General features: G+C 41.6%; 1 protein-coding gene across 1 annotated transcript in view; it reads left to right on the top strand.

The window, feature by feature from the left end:
- The first annotated feature begins 683 nt into the window (after positions 1–683).
- The window catches only part of col5a2a (collagen, type V, alpha 2a), a 41,864-nt gene continuing 27,530 nt past the window's right edge, over positions 684–15,017 (top strand). Inside the window, exon 1 of the mRNA XM_084451820.1 lies at positions 684–882. Within this exon, the coding sequence (XP_084307946.1) occupies positions 792–882 (91 nt within the window). The 5' untranslated portion in view covers positions 684–791. The remainder of the gene's footprint in view (positions 883–15,017) is intronic.

Here is a 15,017-nt window from a genome sequence, read left to right as displayed (position 1 = left end):
AGAGTATTTATATTTTCACCTACAGTATAGTATTATGCTACCTATTTATCCCTTTATTCTAATGTACTCAATTCACCACCCTCAAATATTTTCTCCCTTTATTTGGTGAGAACGTTAGGGACACATCTTGCTTGGTGAGAAACAATCAGAGAAGCAGTAGGTCTACAAGTCTAACAAGGTACTGTACAGGTATCTCTCCCAGCTATTTCAACAGTCCTGAGTTTTCCAGCCCCACGTAATTATCATCACCCCGAACCGAATACAATTAGTTATAAACTCTATTCTTATTCTTAATGATCTAATAAAATGTTCCTGTCGGCTCTTGCTTAGTTTGGTGCCCTTAAGACTGCAATAAAACAGCACTTTTACAATCTTGCTTAGCAACCACTTCAGGGAGGGGGGTAAATAGTGACAGTTTAAAACAAAGATTTCCTCATCTTCTACTTTTCTCGGATTTCAAATGTAGGTTGTTTCAGTAAATTCCCCACTAAAGAATCTATAGAAAGTGTTGAGCATGTGAACATGGGTGTCGTTCCCACACAGCCTCACACGCCTGTGAGTGGAGGGTTATGAGAGAGGGCTGACAAAAGGGGGAGGAAAATGAGGGTTGCCAGCATTCTTCTCATTTAAAGCTGTAACTACACAAAAAAGCACTCGCGCAGTCTGGGTTGGGTCTGCTGGCTGCTTCCAGGAAAGGCTCCCTGTCTTCATGGTGTAGCAGTGATACCCTGAACATTTACCCCTTTTCCTCCACTTTGCACACTGGGAAGGCTCATGTCTTTCTTATAGACATGATGACCTTAGTGCATTCAAGGATTTTCCTTTTTCTGGTGGTTTCAGTGGCTCAGGTTTTGTTTGTGAAATGCCAAGAGGGAACCAGTGGTGAGTACCCACACTTTCTGCTTGTTTTAACACTTAATTGCTGATGGGTGGACTATGTTAAGTGTGTGGCTGCTAATTCCATGCTGTGTGAAACATTAACATAAGCTTGTTGGATGAGGGCTCAAGTTGTCTTAATTGGTTTGGTGTTCAATTTTGACATGGTGTTAGAGAACCTTATCTTGTCCAGGTGGTTAAATTAATTAAGTGACAATTCATCCTTTATTTGTTGAAATGAAAAACTCTGGATTCAGAAATATAACAGAGCACTGAGCATTTGTTTCTTGGTCAAGTTGTTAAATGTTTGCTGCCACAGTAAATGCACCCGCATAACATAACATGATTACCTTGTTTGGGCTTTTTACCCTCTGTTATAATGGATAACAGCTGAAAACACAATGACAACATGGGGCATGTAAGATCTCTTTAAAGGATACTTGTTACAGACCAGAACAGATTATCTAAGCATCCCTCCAGCTTTGTGAATACAGAGAGGAGATGAGACAAATTCTAGTGTGGATTATGTTAAACGGGAAAACAAGCTCTTTTAGTCAGGGTCCATCGCGTTGGTCATCTCTCAGTGAGTGATGTCACTAGGAGGTACCAGAAATGCACTTGGGGGAGGAAAAAAGGGGTCCTCGCAGACTGACTTAATTTCTCACCTCTCTTGTCACGCTGTAGGCTCCGTTAAGTGTTGCCAACATGCATTTTTTCCCTCGGATGCATTTCACATCTGCCAAGACTATTTCGACACCAGTGCTCACATGTCTTTGGGAGAACACAGCTTGCATGTTAATTTACAGCACATGTGAGGAGACATGAAGGCGGGGGGGGGGGGGGGGGGGGGGGGGTGTCTGTGTGTGTGTGTGATTCACTGAGGCGCTGGGCTGGTTCCACACTTTAAAGGCTGAGCAAATGGAGAATATTACGCATGGAGCTGGAACACACCTGAGCATTATTGTTTTACTTAAGCAGTTAAGTTTTGAGCTTTTTTGTTGCTTTTTTAAGGGCTATGATGTCAGATGTTTGTTGAAGTGAATTTTAAGTATGATGTCATGCGCCTTGAGAACAAAGCAGGCTCTAAGAACTGACTGGAAAGTTAATTTAAGAGGCCCTGATTTCAGTTAGCAGAGTCAGGAAACCATAAGGACTGTTCATTTTCAGATTCTAGGCTATGCCCTGGATGGAGGAATACTTCATTGTGAAGGTTGTTCTTGGTTAACTGCATATTACATTGTAAAGAACATGTGATGCACCTACAGTAACACATGTTATAAATGTTATTATGTTATCAGAGATACTGCCACCTTGTGGTAGTGGAACGAATAGTGACTAAAAGCCAGTTAACTGTTTGGGTAAGACATCCATTTGACATTATGATCAATATGTAAGCCTATTGAAGTGTTAGCAGTGAACATATCTTACACTAAAAGTATTTAAAGCATGAGTATGAGTAAGAGTGTCCATTATTAAGCCTAGCAGGGGTAAAACATTGTGCCCTTGATGTTCTAGACCTTTCCTCAAAGGAAAGTGTTGCTTTTCAGATTTTATTTGACTCTATTCCCAGTGGGAGTGTCGTCATTTTCCTCTCCCCTCCCGTTTTCCATATTTGTCCATCGGAGATGAGGCACGGAGGATTTGAACTCAACACGTTCCCACTGAACACTGACAAATTGACATTAGCTTGAGTCCATAACATTGCTTGTCAAAGCAGAGTAGTATTGACTTACAGTATGTTCATCTTCCGTTGTGCAGTACTTTGTGGCTAACTTTGAGAAGTGTTCTGCTGTGCTCAACATTCTAAGCTTGGTTTTCAGCAGAGTAAGCAAAGCATGTGCCCACATCGACGATTACCAATGTGAATTGAGATTTTTATATGGAAAATGGCAGCTTCAAATTGGTTGTGGTTGAATGCTGATGAAAGTGAGATAATTGCAAGCAGATGCTTTGTTTCACTCGACGAGGTTGGAACGTAACAGTAATATTTATCTATTCTGGAGGGGGAGGGGGGGCTATTGTAGAGCGGAGGGCATTGAGGTCATTTCCTTTTTCTTCTTTTCCTTGCCACATTTCTATGGCATCTTTAGAGCCCAAAGTGATCCTTTTAAGGCTAAAACCTAAAATGAAAGTCATAGAAATCTAAATGTTTTATAGAGTTAGAGTTATACTGTATAGAATAATAGTCATTTATATTAATGTGCATCTGCTGAGAGTTTGAATTTGATCTTTCTTGATCCTTCTCCAGATCTGAAGACAGGTAAAGACAAATGGGTAGTCTGACTTGTGGCACACACTCTGAACCTGGTTTAGAAAGCACAACATCATAATTCAGACAAAGGTACTGTAGACTTCTCCCTGGCACTGGGACAAGTAATAGTGTGTGAGTTAGATTTGGAGTAAGGATTAGGTTTGGGAACATAAAAAGAAAACTGGCAACAGATTACTAGCTCTAGTAGCTGAAACAAGGGAATCTTGCCCAGGATTTTAGTAGCAAGAAACCATGTTTTTGCGTGCGGGGGTGTGTGTGTGTGTGTGTGTGTGTGTGTGTGTGTGTGTGTGTGTGTGTGTGTGTGTGTGTGTGGACACTCCCCTTCTCACAGTCTGACAAGGCAGTAAAACATCTTCAAAGATGCCACTATAAGCACCACAGCTACATCAAAGCGACCAGGCGGTCAACAATCTTAGACTTGGTGAGATATTCTCATACATAACAATATTTATATTTCAGTAATCCCAGGTTTAGCCTATTGTCAGTTTGTGTTATCTTTCCAAATATGTTATCTTTCCAAGACAAAAGACAACTCCACTTTTCTCTCTTTGTCAACACGTGCCGGGAAAACCAAGTGAGTCTTCCAAATAAACAAGCAGCAGGCTACATGAGATCACTTCAACTAACTAATTAGTTCCAGTTGTTGTTGCCAGAGTGCTTAACAGTGCAACAAATGGATTGTTTTCGACCAACGCTAAATGTCCAAACGTAAATTCATCCAGGCCCACCAGGCGGCTCTGATTAAAACCACATGTTGCATATTTGCACCATGACTTGATTATATGTTCTTTTCTTAAGAAAAAAATGACAAAAAAACCTAACATTGTCTTGGATTAGGCTCTTCAGGGACGTCACCTGATTCAGGTCTGTGGCTCTACGGCCAGACGGATGTGTTATCGGTTGCCCTTATGTGATTGGCTCTGGCAGCGTCCTCCATGACTCACTGGCACAGACGATGGGACGATAGGTTTATAAAGCTGCCTGCACCCACGAGGTCAGCTCCATGGGAACTAAAGCAAATGACGCCAGTCAGCAAAGGGGGAGTTGGGGGTGGGGGAGGGGGGATGAGTTCCAGATGTTAAAATAGTTGCTTTGGCAGTATTTGGGAAATATTAAAACAAGGTTTGGCCTCAAAGGCAACTAGGTATGTTATATGGCTGATGCAAAACACAGCACGTCAGTGTAAAGCTTTGGGGGGTTATGGGTAGTGGGGAGTAGGGGCTCATAGTTATCCTTCATGGTCTGTGGGAACTTCTCCAACAGTTTCCCCCCCTACCCCCCCCCCCCCCCCCCCCCCCCCCAACCCTAACCCTAACCCCCCCGCTTCCCCAGACCTCTTTAGTCAAAAGTTTAAACCAACCATCCATTTTGAGAGTGTACAAATTAGAACCCTCCTCACATGTTTCCTCGTCTCTTGAGTGGCACTTCCCTCTCAATCTGCTCTGTGATCCACTCGACCGACCTCTCCTCTGGTCAGGAAGCTCGGATGACAGGTACGCATCGGAAAACGCGTGCCTCGCTTGAGAACGCTAACGTAGGTCACTGGCGCGCCACGCAACATTTTTTTTTTTTCTTTTTCAAATTGCCTTTTTCAGTTTCACTTGATGTTTACACAGCTGGTTGTGCTTTTCTGAGAGATCAGGAGGACTTTTTGCCCTCTGGAGTCCATCCACTGTGGTTGGCAGGTCTTTATGGGCTGTTCTTTCCCTCTGTACTGCGCATGCTCACTATCTCCCTCGGTGACCATTTCAAAGACTACTGTAATTGGTTTAAATCCACCAATTGGAGATGCTATATCCCATTTGGGGAAGTTGTCTCAGACACTAACATGGCACGTCAGGCCATATGGCATGAGTCAGCAAAACCACGCCAGCGCTCATTAGCATACAACAAAGATGTCATGGTTTTTGATGATGCACTCTTTTTTGAGTCTCTTTTTAACCCCGTGTCTTATCACGGCTAGACGTTTTGTAAGCTGTGCAGCCGCTTCTATACGTGATGTGTGTCCATCCGTGTGGCCAATAATGTTGCACACCAGCAGTGGGCAGTAGAGATTGCTTATAAACCTTTTAGTTACTTAATCACCTGGGTGAGTATTTTTGTGGGGGGGGGGGTTATAAGGGACTACCACTTAGGTATAAGTACATACTGTACAGGTATTAAAGGTTATCTTAGGTGTTGTTTCATAACCCTTCACGTATCATATCTAATCTGAGTTGGATGTCAGGATCAGTCTCTTATAAGCGCTTGTCTTGTCCCTGTGCCGCCAATGGGCTGTAGGAAGCCTGATTTATGGTAGCTTGCGGCGAGGACTAACCCAAATGTATGCTTAGTTCTGTGGTTAAGGTCTATGGTGGATGTCTGCATAGACTTTAGTGGGTGACAAAAACCATTTTTGGGGCAGCTGATTGGATTTATGTTTACATTACTTTGATTAGCTAAATGCCTGTACTGTAGGTGCTCCACAATACAGGTGGTCCTGCCCTTTTAACCCTGAAAGTACAGTGCCAACATTCCGAATATTAATTGGATTTTCCCTATATTACTAGAAAGCTAGTAATAGTTTCTCAGCTTTCAGGATGTGTTGGGATGTTGGAATTCTTTTGATAATTTTTTAATTTTATTTTTTTTTAAAACAAAAAAAATACCATATCTTTAAAATTTTGCAGACGACACGGTGGTATTCAAAGGGTTAATACAGTAAACCCCAGATGACCCTCAAACACCAAACAGCAGGAAAGCAAGTCCTGACAGAATTCCAATACATTTCTAAACATTCTGTATGTGCTCCAATCCAGTCATGTCGTCCAACAAAGAGAATCAGCAGAAAATATAATATTGCTTTGAATCCCAGAACTTGCCTGCATGATTAGTGTTGTTTTTTTGATACAGTACCTTAACAGTCGCTACCTCATAAATGTTGACGCCATCATGAAATTGACTATGATGTCATGCACAGATGAGAAACAAATGTATTAGCATGTGGCTACAGTTGTGTAATAGGTAAATACATCACACTATTGGGATTAGATACTCAAAATCTCTCTAGTATCTCTCCAGGTTTGCACATGAGTGAGAATAGCAGGGTTGCACAGCACTGTGACCATCTGCTCATTCTCTTTGATGGACGACATGACTGAATTGGAACACATACAGAATGTTTAGAAATGTATTGGAATTCTGTCAAGACTTGCTTTCCTGCTGTTTGGTGTTTGAGGGTCCTCTGTTTACATTGTCTCTGCAGTATGTCTCTGCAGTATACTAAGATAACAGAGCACATTTTGGCAAATAGAAAGGAACTTTTTATTTTTATTATGTCATTCTTTATAGTACAAACATGACTTTTAGTCTTGGGAGTAGTTTGTGAAAAGTCCAATAGAAACAGAGACTTTACTGTTCTGCCAGACCCTAGTATGACGTTCAACAAAACGTCCAACACAATTACACTCATATTCTCTGCAAAACATTTCAGACTAAGCACAGAATCAAGTGTTGAGTCCTATGGAGTGTAGATAAAATCAAATGGAAAATATGCAGTGTATATTGTACAGTATATCAACATCTGGCCTGCATTTCAATAGAATGGACTGAATACAGTTACTTGGGGGGAAAAGTGAATGATAAACATTCTCCATGATACAAGTAGGTTCAGGGCTAAAATGGACTTGGAATGGAATGGACACAGAATACTGCATTCTTTCAGCACAATGTAGGCCTGTTTTGTCAGTCAGAAACCCGTCCAATGTCCAGTTCCCTCCCTTCAAACACTGACCACAGTAAGTCAGACTGGTGGCATGTGGAAATGTCTGCATGTTTTGCAGTGAGTCATGGCTACCAGCTGAATTGGATTTGACCAAATGGGGCCAATGCTGAAGTAAGGTTTGAAGGGTTTGAAGGAGCCTGAGGCTAATTGATTTGGCTCCTGTTGATTTAATTGACTTAAAAAAACAATGTTTTGGTCAAAATTTACTTCAATGGACCATGTGGGCTAGGGACCTATTCTAAGGTGGGAGTTATTTCAAGCTCATTTGAGGGCAAAATGGGTCCGAAGTTTTTCCTCTCATGAGAGTTAACAGGTTGACTTGCATATGAGATCAGACTAGTGAGTGTGATGACGCCATTGTTGTCAAAGCTAGTTATGGAACTGTATTTAGGTAATCTCTGACAGCAATCACCTTAGCATAACGTGTTATTTCATGGTGTTAAGATCTGAAGATCTGAAGCAGACCCGCATGTGTTGTCTTGGGGAAAACAAAATGTTTTTTTCGTCAAATAGAGCAAAACAAAGACAGCATACCTGTAGATAGCTGTGGTCTCTGTTGCGTTTCAGCCAAATTGCCTTTGTCAGGGCAGACATATTTTCTTTCTTCCTACCTAACCTCTGTTCTTAAATAAGTGTAGCCTACATTGGACCCACAAAAGAGACCACAGCTATCTACAGGTAAGCTGTTTCTTGCTCTTTTTGCCAATTTAGGACAATAGCATCACGTATACCAAGATACTCAACACACTGAGCACGCCAGCTTTTTGTATTCTCAACTGTTTTTTTGGTCTCTCTTGTAATTACAGACAAACAGTTTGTCTTGTAATTACAGACACACTGTCTAACATTTTTTTAACTCACACTTTTTCACAATCAACCACGCATGATGCACTGCAACAAACAGCTCAGGTTAAAACACGACCGACTCGACGGGACAGAGTTGTTTTGTCTCCGCTCGGTCACATCCATGCTTACCCAGACTAAAGGGCGCTACGTTTGTGTGCGGTTACATTTCTCTCATCAGCACAGACAGTTATTCACTTCCAGTTCCCTAGTCGTCAGTGATGTGGGCTGAGGGGCGGGGGGGAGGAGAGGAGGGTAGAGACGGGAGGAGGAAAGGAGGGAGAGGAGGTGAAGGAAAGCAGATGGTAAAGGGGGCGGGGGAGGAGGGGGGAGGGGGCGGGGTGAGTTCGGTGTGTATCTCTGCGCTGCACATGTCATCCAGGGCACTCTTCTGAGCCTGTCCCCACAGACTGGCCTATCTCTACCACAGGAAGCGCTGTCACAATGGAATTTCCTCTGGACCAGTGTGTGTTAGGTCTATCTGGACTACTGACGGCCATGTTTTTTTAGTGAAACCACAATGGAAACGTTCACTTAGAGATGATGTCTCCTTGTTTGCCTCAAATGACACGAGTTAAATAAAGTAACCTTGGTCTTTGCGCATAAAATGGGAGAAGATTTCCAAGTTGTCATATTTGTGTTGTTTTTTGTGTATTAACACACAGGCTTTAGAATCAAAGCTGCTGTTTGGCTCTGTAGGCCCTACAGGTTTTCCTAAGGGCATGTGGATGTAAATTATGTATGGCCCAACACATGTATGTCCAGTGAAGGAACTGAAATGATTATGATACAGTAAGTAACCATTACATAGCCTGACCACTGTTGTTTAGCATACTGAAACGATACTACGTCATACTAGTAATGCAACAACCCTAATGCTAAGATGGCGGTGCACAATGCTCACGCTACGATTTTAGCGCAGCCATCTGCAGTCAGAAACGAGGCCAATTCGTTACTTGGATCCCTATCCCTTTAAAAGTGGTGAGGTTGTTTTTTCCTTGGGAAAATATCCACTATCCTGATTTCAGGGCTGCCTTTTGGGAGAACACTGTGTCAAAGCTCTTGCAGCTGCTGATGACATGTTCAAGAAGTATGTAATGATTGCCATTGGAAGGGAGAGGCCATGGTGAACTAACTGCGTCGAACTTGCCAATAATTAATCCCTTCTTTTGGCATTAAAGCCTTCCCTACGAAGTCCACAGAGAAGTCTATTGAGAAAATGCATTCGGAAACAGAGCAAATAGATAGTTAACACAGAATCTTCACACCATTTGAAACGCAGACTCCTTCTATGATATTACGTTCAGTATCAGGAGATACACAAGGACACATATTTTGAAAAGTTCCACCCACAACTTTATCATCACAGAACTACAAGCCACTGTTTGTGTGATTTAATGTCTACAATTGAATTAGGAATACATTTTCTTAGGAACGTGAAATTCTATTAAATCATTTAGCCTTGATGCATTTCCTCAGCTGACTTGAACTGTAGTTGTGGGTCACGTTGCATTATTTTTGTTGGTGCACAGATACTTTTTAGTATCACACATCTTAAGAAACTCGATTTTAAGGAATTTTAGTAGTATACAGGCGTATCATAGGCCATGACCTTTGACCTCATCTGTCTGTCTCGGTTTGACAAAGATATAGGAGGCAATAAACTTCAAGGGGCTCATATTGTGATAAACCGCTGTCGGTCCCTCGGGCTTATAGTCAGAATGATGTCACCAGCAGGCCAGAGGGGCCCCTGGGAGAGGCTTGTGACGGTCTGTAGAAATGTCCTTCACTCAGCATTGCCCAACCTCTCTAACAGTTCAACAAACTGTAATCTGCAACTCTGTTGATAACAACTGTTTGGTCAGGTTTGGGACTAGGAGACAGTTAGCTGGTGTTTGTGGATGTTAGTTTAGCATCTACTGTAGCATGTAGGGCCTATAAAAAATACATTTTTACAAAGGCATTGAACTTAGCTTACTGTATAAATAACTGCTAGTCCCCAACATTAACCTGCATTATCTGCAACTGAAGATAATGCATGAATTGTTTCATGTGAAGATGCAGTAGTCCTGGTTGGCTTTTTTCCATTGGAAACTTCTCATAAATCATGTGTTGCAATTTAAAGTGTCACTTTCCTACAATACCCTACCCGCAAATGTGTGTCTCAAATATGTGTGTGTTTGTTTGTCTGGGTTATGCTCTGGGAGATGAACTTGGTTAAAGGAGCAGGCATGCATGCGACTCTCTACACAATCTGCGGCCCAGGCAAAGATATAAATATTTATGCCTCACATCCTGGCCTTGCCTGGGCCTGCTCACAGCAACGCTGCAGTGTGAGCCTGTGTCAGGGTCCAAGCAGCTGCATCTAGTCAGCAAGGCCTTAGGAATAATAAAACAGAGAGAAGGGAAGAAAGAGAGAGAGATCGAGAGAGAGAAGGGGAGAAAGAGAGAGAGAGAGAGAGAGAGAGAGAGAGAGAGAGAGAGAGAGAGAGAGAGAGAGGCATTTAGAGAAGGCACAGATTGAGATACTGTAAACGAAGGGGGAGATTGTCAGAGAGACAGGGAGTGGGGAAAAAATGAAAATGAGGCAGATAGAGAGAAATAGAGAGATAGAGACAGTCAGAGATAAGATAGAGAGAGAGAGAAGGGATGGTGTAGACAGAAGGAGAGAGGGATGGAGTTCAAAGCACACAACTGTTATTATACAAGGTCAAATGGAATGTGGTGGCAGTTTATCTGAACTAGCCTGGTGTCCTTCATAATTTATATAGGATACCTCAAAAATTTGGGGAAAAACTCTTGGTCTGGGGAACTTATAAAGAATGATAATGATCTAAAGTGTATTTCATCACTGGAATAAAACAAAGATTGTCTAGGCACATGTTTTTCTGACTAATGGTTATGTTATTATAGGTAGAATTAGTGTACATTAATTCTGTTTTTTGTTGCTTTACACAGTTTTGCACATCTGTAAATTGTAAATGGTTTATCAGAGTGAAATGGTGGATGTGTGGACGTCCCAGTAGATGTGTAGAATAATGAAGGCCACAGACCCTTTCATCAGTTCAGAAACGAATGCAGTGCACTTTTGACTCGGACTGGGAGTCACAGATTTGACATGGAAAAGGTTTAAGTTTATCTTTAGTAGTGTTTCTCAACAGTGATCCAGTTGAAGATGTATCTGGGAATTGGTACAGTATAAGCATATGGGCTTGGGTTAGGTTAACCAAAGGGCCTTTCACAGTGACCCAAAAAACGATCTGCATCAGTCTGCTACAGTCTTGCCTTTTATGCAAACCTGAGTGTGACAATGTGGATTGGTTATTGTTGCTATGCATTTCTAATTTACTTGCGTGTGGACATTCTAGAATGCTAGTGGACAATCTAGAATGCTAGTGGACAATCTAGAATGCTAGTGGTCAGCAAAAAGCAACCTGTGGTGTGAGATCAAGAAGGACGACAGTCCCTCTTGGACGTGGGTCCAGTTCATCCAGATTGTAGTGCTCCTGTGTGACATGCCCTCAGGTCACTTTCAGACTGAATCTAAATCAACGATTCATTCAAAACCATAAAAATGTGAAATACTTTTTCAGAATGATTTGAACATGTCATAGGTTGAGACGACATGCGTGGTCGAGATGACATAGTCTGGAATGGGTCCATACCTGAACCGGGTCAGATCCATTGATCAAATATTTTTTTCTGGAATTAGAGGAGTGGTATTGATTTAGACTATGGTATCAGTCTTATTGATCATTTTCTTGAGGGATGATCTATATATTCAATATGAATTGAGTTGCCTCATACAGTAGCTTTTGGAACTGCTCTATTGGCTTCACAGGTATTGGGTGAATTCTTCTAGATCTTTATCGATTTATTTGTCAGATGCCGCAGTATGGTATTTATTTTTATTTTAAGTGAGTGAAGCACCAACCACCAGGAGGCAGCGTTGAGCACACCTGGCAAACTGCTGTAACAGCCTATCAGATATTACCTGATGAATGCAGGTGAGAGAGAGAGAGAGGGAGATAGATAGATCGAGAGAGAGAGAGAGAGAGAGAGACATGTAGACAGCCTGAATCAACGCTGAAAAATGCAAAGTGACTGTGTCATGCACACACTAGTTAATATTGTTGTGTTTGATTTTTCTAACTGCAACAGAACACTTTCAATTATATGCCTCTGGCTTTCCAATAATAACTAGCATTTCTGATACCTGTTGAAGCACACAATCACTACTTGGCCATTTAGTCAGTAGGTCATCACGGAGATGCAGTGGCGAAAGTGTTCTATGGACACACGCACACACACACACACACATGCACACACACAGGTGTCTGTAGAGTTGTTTAGATCTCTATATAATCTGGTGTATATAGCATGTGTGTGTGTGATGTGTGTATGTGTGTGCCACCCACTGGCTGATGTGTTGTGCTATCACTATCACCAACTTTATTGGGCCCTAATTACCTAATGGCCGACAGTATCTACTGCCTCTTTCCCTTTGCCCACTGCTCATGAGTTGACACCTCTCTTGGCTTGTTTGGCATTTGCGCATTAAATGAAACAACCTGTGTTGTAAATACATTTTGAATCAAGCTCATTTCCCTGAGCTCACTGAGCACAGGTTTTAAGTAAAATGAAATCTGTTTTCTTCAGAGAGGACTTTCTTCAGAGAGCAACATGCTTTTGATGTACTTTTGATATGCACTTAACACTGAAATAGAGAGGATTAGGACTGGGTAGTATCCAATCATAGTTGACAGTATGAGTGTGGGAAAATAGTGCTTCCCCTTCACTTTCCTATAGGCAGCTGGTATGAGGAACCATGGAAGTTTGCCTATTAGGCCTTTTCAACTGGAACTTTCCCCAGGAACTAGGAACCTTTGCAGGAACGCACAGTGTTCCCACCACAGGAACCGGGGTCTAAATTGAAGTTACTCCCATGCATTTGTTAGACTCCCGATCTCTTGAGATTTTCATGACGGCTTGAATGTGATCTTCTGAGATATCAAGCACCATCTAGGCTATAGCTTATAGAGCCCTCACTTTCCTGACCACCACCCCAAGGAAAAAAAGAACATCTGGGTGTCAAATTTCACCTTTGTCCTGGACCCAGAGTTTTCCTGTCGTCCAATAATCCACATATCCACCTGGTACTTCAAATTGAAGTCCCTGTCTGTGTTAGGGTTATGGTTCATTTGAATATGCATTCCATAATCTTAGTTCTGAATGTTTGGATGTAAGGTTGACATGATAGATAGACATCATTAGTCTGGGTTTATTCTGTTAGTTTCCTCTTCCCGAGGGAAATGTTACCTCATTCTCCTTCATTGGAGCAGCCAGGGGATCTCAATTTATCCCCACTCTCTTTTTATATGAAACATATGGGCTAAAATCATATGCTTCATTGTGTTCCTTCTCTAAGTGGTTCAGCTGCATCACAAATGTATGATGAAATGGAAAGAACTTTTCCTCACGTTCAGAGACTGTCTGTGCACATCTGTACATGCGCTTAGTTGATGTAACACACCAGGACGCTGGGACCTGTTGTATACTGTACTGTACGGTTAAACTGTTTGTTTAAAAGTCCAGTTCTGGCAAACTGGGATGTTTAACTGGGATGTGGAAGTTTCCCTTGCAACATGCCTGGCATGGTATCTGATGCGTCTCATGGATAACTGAACAAAGAAAGTGATGCCGCACACTCTGGCTTCTTAGATGCAAAAATTGATTTAATGAGACATAAAAAAAAGTTCTCATGGATACACGTAAGAAATAGCGCCTGAAATGAAGTTAAGAAAACATTATAGTCAATTTAGGATAACAGGAATTTGTCTTCTGGTGAATGGAATGGTTCACTAATTGATTTAATCGATGTGTCAGAAACATTCAAATGCTGTTTCAAGTTAAAGGTTTCAAGGTCTTCGGTGGCGGTAAATTTGACTATTGATTTGGAATGATATAAAATTCCATAGCCAGAAAATGAATGTTTAATAAACGTAGGATAAATGTGTTTTTTTGCCTTAGATGAATGTAATAGTCTGTGGTGTTGCCAGATAAAGAACACAGCCTTATGTATTGCACATTTGATATCCTGACCTGAGGATGATTCATTCTGAACACCTTAATCCACCTGTAATGAATAGCTTTTGCGTTCTCACACATTCGGTATACATGTGGCCTTGTTCACAAAGGAAAGGGACATGCAGCATTACACATTTATCCCATTTGTTAAAGTGTGGTAATGTGTTTAGCTGGGTTTCATCCGTGCAGGCTGAACTCCACCTGAGAGGATATGAAAGCCACATGTTTGACGGCCGGCCAGGACACTGCGTAAGATGTGGCTGCAAAGCAGAAAGGTCCACCTGGGGAAGCCAAACAGTGTTTTTTTTTCTCTTTCTCTCCGTGCTATCTTTATACACATTGTTATTTTTAACACCAGGAATGTACGCTAATAATATTATGACAGGTTTTATTCATGTCTATTTCACGCGGGAGACATTAAACCACAGAAGACTTATTTCACTTGCTGCACACTGAGGGTTCACAGGCAGGATGCTAGGCCTATACTCATGTACTGTAATGGTAAGATTTCAAAAGCATTTTCCCTCCCAAAGTAATGACAGTTGATTTCAGCCTTGGCATCCTTGTTATTGTAAAGTGCTGTGTAAACTGTACCTTGTATATTTCAATGATAACAAGCTTCACAATGTAAGACGAGCCATTAAGATAACTTTGGAGTGGAGTGAAAGGTATTATATTCATAGAAATTTAAAGTAAAGCATAGCCACTTAAGTTTTAAGGTTTTTACGTAGCAAGGATCTTTGATCTGGGTTTCTTCAGGCTAGTGTTTAGGTGCGTAATTATATGTTATAGGTTGAACATCACTGTCATCGTGGTCATAGGACTGTAATTTGTCTGAATGTGGGGGGAAAAAACACAAACCATGTGAGGTTACTGGTCACCCAAATGCCTCTGTTAGGAAAACCACAGACCCATAGGAGATTGCAGACTGACTAAAAGAATGCTGCCCAATGACTTTCTTTTCTATTGTAATATGGCTTAGAAAATGTAACTACTGTGCAGGCTCAACTATTTCAGCTTTCACTCATGTTTGATGATATTAGGAGACCTGGATCGAGTACTATTTTAAATTAATTAAAATACTTTACCTGTGATTGATTGATCTTGCCTGGCACAATGACGTGAATGAATGAGTAAAGGCAAAAACACCAACGCTCAACACTCCAGGCAGGCTGA

The sequence above is a fragment of the Borostomias antarcticus genome (genome assembly GCF_949987555.1).
Source record: "Borostomias antarcticus genome assembly, chromosome: 17".
Taxonomy (NCBI): Eukaryota; Metazoa; Chordata; class Actinopteri; order Stomiiformes; family Stomiidae; genus Borostomias; species Borostomias antarcticus.
Note: the sequence above shows the minus strand (reverse complement) of the source record. Positions and strands in the feature narration are given on the sequence as shown.